Raw genomic sequence first — 8,529 nt, 5'->3', positions numbered from 1 at the left:
AGAAGTCAGCGAACTTGAAAATACTTCTGGCAATTCTTCAAAAGTTGCTCATCGTTGATTATGATGAGATCTGAGGGCCAATATTCACTAGTCCCTCAATTTCAAGGGCAGTTTAGGCTTATCCCCTACGAATCACAAGGCGATCAGATATTTTCAGATATTATTTTTCTGTGATGTTTTCACATGTTTTGTTTGTTTGTTTGTTTGCTTTGGACTGCAAGATTTGGATGAATTGTAAATTTAAAAATTAAGAAATAAATGTCAGTGCTCAGGAAGCTATTTGATTGCCCAAGATCCTGCAAGGCTCTCAACACCCTTTATTTAAAACAAGCCCATCCTCGTTCCTAAACCCACAGCCTTCCTGGATGACCAGATAAAGAGCGATCGTCATTCTCATGAAATGCCAAGTGCTTGGGGACTTGCACGTATGAGGGCCCAGGAACAGTATTTCTACAGTTTAATGGTGGAATTACTCCCCTTGGAGAAAGTTGCTTGAGCACAAGTTACTCATTGATTGAATCTCAACCACGCAAGTATGGTTCCAGGCTTTGCTGTCAGTTCCTTAGACCAGAAGCCTGCCGTCATTCTTTGCCTCTTGCTCATATTTCCCCTGTCTATAATTAACTACTGAGCTGTGAAGTCATATCCACTAAAATCTTTCTCCGTTGCAGCTCCTTCTCTCCATCCCCACTGCCATCCTTGTTCAGGTCCTGAGATCGTATACCAGGACACCTACAACAGCCTTCTGATTTGCTCCCCACTCGATCTCCTCAAAAACGCCCTCTAACCCAAAGTAGTCTGGCTAAGGCACAAGCCGTAAAGCATCTTTTCGGAGAGGGCAATGCCAACCCACTCCAGTACCCTTGCCTGGAAAATCCCATGGAGAGACTAGCCTGGTAGGTTGCAGTCCATGGGGTCGCTAAGAGTCGGACACGACTGACCAACTTCACTTTCACTTTTCACCTTCCTGCAGTGGAGAAGGAAATGGCAACCCACTCCAGTGTTCTTGCCTGGCGAATCCCAGGGATGGGGGAGCCAGGTGGGCTGCCACCTGTGGGGTCGCACAGAGTCAGACATGACTGAAGTGACTTAGCAGCAGCAGTAGCAAGCATCTTTTAATTTCATGCCTGCAGTCACCATCTGCAGTGATTTCCGAGCCCCCCAAAATAAAGTCTGCCACTGTTTCCACTGCTTGCCCATCTATTTGCCATGAAGTGATGAGGCCAGATACAATGATCTTCGTTTTCTAAATGTTGAGCTTTAAGGTAGCTTTTACACTCTCCGCTTTCCCTCTCGTCAAGAGGCTCTATAGTTCTTCTTCCCTTTCTGCCATAAGGGTGGTGTCATCTGCCTATCTGACGTTATGGATATTTCTCCTGGCAGTTTCGATTCCAGCTTGTGCTTCATCCAGCCCGGCATTTCTCACGATGTACTCTGCATATAAGTTAAATAAGCAAGGTGACAATATGCAGCCTTGACATACTCCTTTTCCTGTTTGGAACCAGTCTGTTGTTCCAGGTCCAGTTCTGTTTCTTCCTGAGCTGCATACAGGTTTCTCAAGAGGCAGGTCAGGTGGGCTGGTATTGCCAGCTCTTTCAGAATTTTCCCCGGTTTATTGTGATACCTGCCGTCAAAGGCTTTGGCACAGTCAATAAAGCAGAAATAGGTGTTTCTCTGGTACTCTCTTGCTTTTTCCTTGATCCAGTGGGTGTTGGCAATTTGATCTCTGGTTCCCCTGCCTTTTCTAAATCCAGCTTGAACATCTGGAAGCTCACAGCACATGTATTGTTGAAGCCTGGCTTGGAGAATTTTGAGCATTACTTTACTAGTGTGTGAGATGAGTGCAACTGTGCAGCAGTTTGAACATTCTTTGTCATTGCCTTTCTTTGGGACTGGAATGAAAACTGACCTAACAACCTAGATGTTTTCAATTGCATATGCTAAAAGAACCAGCTTTGCAGTTTCCAAGGGGGGGGGGGAAGAAAAGTTTCATTTTAACCAATTTTCTCTGAAGTCCAAGGACTATCATGGCCATCCTGCATCAAAAAGTCATCTTTCCTTTAGGTAGTCATAGTTTCATGCCTAAATTATAGACCAAACAGTGCTCAAATTGACTCTGATATCAGGGGCAGATCAGCTGATAAAAAAGCTTGGATTGTCCCTCTGGAGGGAAGTGAGACCTTGGTCCCATCAGAAGAATATGAGGGGTTAAGAGAATTTGTAGGAGTGGGGAAAGCTTGCTCCATCCTACATGTACCATAATCGTAAACAATGGTTATTTACTTTACCGAAGTGTAAAAAAAAAAAAAAAAATTATAAAAACAAAGATAAATCACTGAAAGGTAAAGAAATTGATAATCTGTGATTGAAAGCCGCATTCTAAGAAAAGTGTGTTCTCTTAACCTAGAGAGGAGACTAAATTCCAATCTGGTACCAGCTTACCAGATAACAAACAAACAAAAAAATTGTTTATGGGTAAGCTTAGAAAAGTCTTTTCCGTTTATCTTTTTTTTTTTTTTTTTTGCATCAGCCAACTAACTGATAAAATTTTTATTTCACTTTTAAGTTTTTACACTTTTCCTGATTATTCCGTGTAAGGTGGAAACTAGAACTGTTTAAAAGACATACACAAATCTAGTACATCAATAACCGGGGTTTTTTCTTTTTTGCTATACTATTTTCACAACCACGGGTGTGCTTGCTAGGCAATATAACCATCACAGAAGCAAACGTGAGGCAGAATACTGGTGAGGAAAAACAAAGCAAGAGAGCTACCAGATATACAGACAGGCTCGTTCCACATTCACTACTGCATTTTCAAGCGGCAAGTATTAACTGCACATTTTTGTTCAGCTAGAAAGGAGAGAGGTTTTTTTTTTTTTTTTTTTTTCCTTTTGGTTTGTTTGAAATCAGTGCATGAATGTTTCTTTTCTTATTTCAGCAGATGGACAAACAGATGGGACACTACGGCTACGTGGAATGTTCGGGGAGGAAGGTGGAGACTGAGACTGGTAGGCCGGGCTATTCCTGACTCTCCCCATTGCTGTGTTCATGCAACTTCCCTGACATTTGTCTGTGAACTTGACGGGATGGGTACCCTTGGGAGAGCTGGTGACAGGTGCTAACAAGCATTATCAGGGTTGGCTGCAATATAAAGAGAAACCATGGGTATTTAAAAATACTTTTTGGAGTCAGATCTTGGTGTGACTGAAGAGCAACCACCGTGCTGAGAACTGGAAGAAGACAGAGCTGAAACGTGGCAAGCTCTTTTCAACTCTCTGAAGCAAGGCTGGCTCACCAAAGTGCTCGCCAACATCCCTCACCCCCCTGTGGGCCCCCTGTCCCTGCCCATCTAGTACTAAATCATGAACAAAAGGCAAAGAGAGAGAATGCACAAAGAAAAAAATGTACGGAAGCAGGACAGAAATTTAGAGAAGACTAAAGTTAACAGTCAAAAAGGACTGTGGGAAAGAATGTTTAGATTTCAAAATTTTAAAGCCCCGAGCTAGGAAGAACCCAAACACTGAGTACTTAACTCCTCAAGTGAAAGACAATCTCTGCAGAACATTATTCTTAAAGGTATTACCCAGGAAACAGATAAGGCCATTCATAAGATACACGGCTTTTTTTTTCCCATCTTGAGCTCATGGTTACAGGGAAAACAGATTCCACTACCTAAGCACAAGCTGCCAATCAGCAAACATGCTGCTATATAGGGGAAGGGGCTGGAGTCACAGGTGGTCTATGAGCACTGGACCTTTGCATGCTGTCATAACCCAGTTATCTGCCGCCAGGAATGTTCATTTCTGGCTTCGAGTTTCCATGGAGGAAGACACTGTGGCCATCTGTGGTCACGAACTTTTCAGTGGCAACAAGCCCCAACATACCAAGTGTCTAAAAGCCCTGATCAGAATGGGCAGAATCACTAGAAATTACTGTAAAACTCGAATGCCAAACGAGAGGTGACCCACTCCAAGTCCCAGTGTCACAATAGAATCTATAACTTTCTGTACAACTTTACAATGGAACTGTATTTCAGGGACAACTGTTTTGAATCAAATTTAACTTTCCAAAAAGTTACACATAATTCAGGTCTATTTTTTTTTTCTAGCAGTAAGAGTTCTGCTGAATTACAAAACCCCATAATCACAGTGTTCAGTTTTGTTTTTTTTTTTAATGAAACACATAGTAATCCTGTCAATGTTAATCAAAATCAAAACTTCAGAATGCCGTGGCATTTATGTGACCAATCTGAATTTTAGATACAAATACCAGCTGTTCATCCCATGGACCATTTTTGCTAGGCTGAGGCTGTGAAAAATTGAAAGTCGACGTACGTTTCTTTTTTTTTTTTTTTTATCGCACAAAGGGATATATGTGGAGGGTACAGAGTGACACTGAAGAGATCACGAAGCACGGTAGACATTAGTTCTCTCCCTCCCCAGCATCTCCTTCGTCTCCCTGGTTTTCTGACATCCACAGAGTGAGATTGTCCCTCAGCAGCTGCATGATCAGGGTGCTGTCTTTGTAGGACTCTTCGTTCAGCGTGTCCAACTCAGCAATCGCCTCATCAAACGCTGTTTTTGCCAGGCTGCAAGCCTTTTCAGGAGAGTTTAGAATCTCATAATAAAAGACGGAGAAATTAAGTGCCAGGCCCAGTCGAATGGGGTGTGTAGGCTGCATTTCTTTCTTACTAATTTCAAATGCTTCTTGGTAAGCCTGCTGGGAGTTCGACACAGTGGTTTGTTTATTTTATTTTTTTTTTTGAAAAGTCCATTCATAAAACTTTTATTCCACTTACATGAACTTAATACACGTGTTCTTAACAATTATGCTTGGATTGTTCATGAAAATCTCATAAGACATTAAACAAAGCTAGCCATCATCTCAAGTTATTTCCCTGTTAACTATTTTTTACAGCACATGCATGTTAGGCAAGTATCAAAAAAAAAAAAAATCACAAAAGCAAAAAAAAAAACTAAAAAAAGTTAAATACATGGGTTTTTGTTTTACTGCTGTGCTTGATATACATGAAGTAATGAATATCAAGCAATTCATTTTTACTGCATCTTTACTTGTACATTTGTTCTTAGGTTGCCTAAAACATTTAAATACAAATAAAATGAGTGTAGCAAAAATAATGAAAGCAAACAGCAGGTAACTTTACAAATAATGGAATGTGAACCGTTTCTGCCCTTATCCAGAGTAAATTGGGTCACAACTAAAGGAACACTTCTGTAGCTGCAGTCAACAGTGTGCACACTGCGTCTGAGTATTCCACAGATAACACATGGTTTAACATGCAATATCCATGGGATATCCATTTCTACTACAGCTTTGTAAGTGCTCCAAACCTAAGAAGTACCCACAACACCACCTGTGACTGGAACCAATTATCCCTTTTATTCCCCACCAGGACATACCAATATGCAGGCAGTTTTCTTTGCTTAGACATGGAAGCAGTTTTAACACTGGCCCTTGTGAAGCCACAATGTACCAAAAGTACTATGCCAAACCTTTATAACTTGTATAAAAATTCCACATCCCCATATTGGCCACCTCAAGATGAAAACAGATAACTCCCTAAATGTTAACTGGCTCTACTCCCCTAATATTAAACATAAAAACCACATGGGAAATATAGAAATTCAAACAGAAGTAACATAAACCTGTCATAAATCATAAACAAAAAACTATTTGTGGGACAGCATGGATGACAAATGGTCTACTGTGTAAATTTTAGAATGAGGCAGACAAAAGTTGGAAGGCCGGTTAATTTTCCCCTCCTTCTCCTGCTTCAGCTTCGTCTCCTTGGGTATCCGATGTCCACAATGTCAAATTATCTCTCAGTAACTGCATTATTAGCGTGCTGTCTTTGTATGACTCTTCACTTAATGTATCAAGTTCAGCAATGGCTTCATCAAATGCTGTCTTTGTAAGAGAGCAGGCTTTCTCAGGGGAGTTCAGAATCTCATAATAGAACACAGAGAAGTTAAGGGCCAGACCCAGTCTGATAGGATGTGTTGGTTGCATTTCCTTTTTGCTGATTTCAAAAGCTTCTTGGTATGCTTGCTGTGACTGATCCACAATCCCTTTCTTGTCATCACCAGCCGCAACCTCAGCCAAGTAGCGGTAGTAGTCTCCTTTCATTTTCAAGTAGAAGACTTTGCTCTCTGCTTGTGAAGCATTGGGGATCAAGAACTTTTCCAAAAGAGACAGTACATCATTGCAGATATCTCTTAGCTCGGTCTCTATTTTCTCTCTGTATTCTCGAGCCATCTGCTGTTTTTTCTCAGCACCTTCCGTCTTTTGCTCAATACTGGAGACGACCTTCCAAGATGACCTACGGGCTCCTACAACATTTTTATAAGCAACTGAGAGAAGATTCCTCTCCTCATTGGATAATTCAGCTCCTTGCTCAGTTACAGACTTCATGCAGGCTGCCATGTCATCATATCGCTCAGCCTGCTCAGCCAGTTTGGCCTTCTGTACCAGCTCGTTTTTATCCATGACTGGATGTTCTGTGTCCGGAGTAGGTGGCGACGGACGGACGGGGATCAGCAGTCTCTGGGCAGCAACAGCGAGGCTGAGACTCTGTCCCTGGATCTCGCAGCTCACAGGCTACAGCCGCTCTGCCCAGTGGTTTGTTTATTGTCTCCAGATGCCACCTCAGAAAGATATCTAAAATAATTGCCTTTCATTTTCAAGTAGAACACCTTACTTTCTGGCTGTGTAGCATTGGGAATAAGGTATTTATCCAACAGCTCCAGCACGTCGTTGCAGATGTCCTGCAGCTCGACCTCGATCTTCTCGCGGTACTCTTTGCCCATCTGCTGCTTCTTCTCGTTCTGCTCAGTTTTCTGTTCGATGCTGGAGATGACACGCCAGGACGAACGGCGGGCACCGACCACATTCTTGTAGGCGACCGACAGCAGGTTTCTCTCCTCGTTGGAAAGCTCATGCCCCTGCTCCGTGACCGCCTTCATGGCCGCAGCCATGTCATTATAGCGCTCGGCCTGCTCGGCGAGCTTGGCTTTCTGTACCAGTTCACTTTTATCCATGGTCATTCCCGTGGGAGGACTGCAGGGAGCAGAGAACCTTGCGAGCGGAGCTCCGGGCGCGGTGACCACGTCCTTCCCAAGCCCACTCCTCCGGCGGCGGCGGCGGCTGCAGAGGCGGCGGCGGCGGCAGCTACCCCGGCTCCGGAATCGGCGGCTGCGGCTTTTCCGTATATCTGGAAGTAGCAGTATTTTTGCAAAGGCATCAGTGTGAAACCACAGAAGGCATGTTGAAAATCTGATTAAATTGAAATTGACAAAGTAAATCTGGTCATTGCTGTGATTTGAAACACTTTAATATGATAACTCAAATTATAACTGACAGCATTTTATCAGAACATATCAGATTTTCATGAATGTCACATAACTTCTAGGATATCTATATTAGTAGCATCAACCATACAATATAACTTGAGAAGATTCAATCACTCCTTCTGAACAACACTTCCCATGTAGTTTAACATGCCAAATGAACTCAGGTTGTTTAATAAATATCTCTCTTTGGGAGGTCTCAGGGGCCCTCTGAAGCATCCCAAAGTTAGCTAGAAGTCAGTTATTTAGGAAGGTTTGTTCATAAATATCAAAAGGGTTCATGACAGTCAGGTAGGCTGTGAAAGAATACTTATCCACTTAGCCAAAGTTAACAAAAGATTTCAAAGGTAAACCTAGGATGGATCATTTAAGAGGTAAAGAAACTTAAAATCCACTAGCAAAGGCAGTTCAACATCTCAAGAAACCTTGTACTAGGCACAAACTCTTTTCTGGGGGTCCACTTTCCATAAAACCTCCTTATCCCATTCTGTACCCATTCCTTTGCTTCCCCCATCCTGAAACTGCCACCTGTAAGTCAGAACTACTTCTTTTTCCTTCATCAAATGCGATTTCATTCCTCGGACCTTCTTTAATTACAAGTCATACATTTTTCCTTAAGCAACCGAGAACTGACTTTTATATTGGCATTTTACAGACTGGTGAACATACGTATCAGTGATACTATCTAAAAAAAAAAAAAAGCTTTCTTACACTGCACATCTCAGCATGGCACCAGACACTATTCATGGATAGCCAAAATCTCTTTAGTTTCTGTGTAAGACGAAGGCCCTGTCAAGTGGTGAATGTTTCAGAACCTTAATTTATGAAATGACCTAGCTATTCAATACACTGTCATCACTTAGTTTAGCACAACCATAGACATTCAGGTAGCCAAGATCTGGAGAAACTATTGTAAATTCAGTTCAGTTCAGTTGCGTCTGACTCTTTGCGACCCCATGGACTGCAGGCTGCCAGGCTTCCCTGTCCATCACCAACTCCCGGGGCTTGCTCAACCTCATGTCCATCGAGTCAGCGATGCCATCCAACCATCTTATCCTCTGTTGTCCCCTTCTCCTCTGCCTTCAATCAAGACTACTATAGACAGATATTTTAAAGTATAATTATTTTTAATAGCTTACCTAAAAGCTCATATCGCATT

The 8,529-nt window shown here is 42.3% G+C and overlaps 1 protein-coding gene across 2 annotated transcripts; it reads right to left on the bottom strand.

Moving 5' to 3' along the window:
- Nucleotides 1-2,535: 2,535 nt before the first annotated feature.
- On the bottom strand, nt 2,536-7,557 carry LOC122691385 (14-3-3 protein beta/alpha-like). 2 transcript variants are annotated; one of them, XM_043897961.1, is made up of 2 exons: nt 6,653-7,557; nt 2,536-4,751 (listed from the first exon to the last, which is right to left on the bottom strand). In XM_043897961.1, exons 1-2 carry the CDS (start codon nt 7,065-7,067, stop codon nt 4,426-4,428), a joined length of 741 nt encoding a protein of 246 aa, XP_043753896.1. In that variant the 5' UTR covers nt 7,068-7,557; the 3' UTR covers nt 2,536-4,425. The 2 variants fall into 2 exon arrangements, with proteins under 2 accessions (XP_043753896.1, XP_043753897.1); XM_043897962.1 differs by lacking the exon at nt 6,653-7,557 and adding an exon at nt 6,103-6,579 and having other exon boundaries at nt 2,536-4,752.
- Nucleotides 7,558-8,529: the final 972 nt, after the last annotated feature.

Source organism: Cervus elaphus, unplaced genomic scaffold, assembly GCF_910594005.1.
Source record: "Cervus elaphus unplaced genomic scaffold, mCerEla1.1, whole genome shotgun sequence".
NCBI classification, from domain to species: domain Eukaryota; kingdom Metazoa; phylum Chordata; class Mammalia; order Artiodactyla; family Cervidae; genus Cervus; species Cervus elaphus.
This window is presented reverse-complemented; position numbering and strand designations above follow the sequence as displayed.

Excerpts from the sequence above, each read along its gene's own strand:
- LOC122691385 (XM_043897961.1), bottom strand. The coding sequence starts at position 7,067 with ATGACCATGGATAAAAGTGAACTGGTACAGAAAGCCAAGCTCGCCGAG. Across the intron at positions 4,752-6,652 it reads TGAGGTGGCATCTGGAGACA|ATAAACAAACCACTGTGTCG; the intron begins ATAAACAAACCA and ends AAAAAAAATAAA.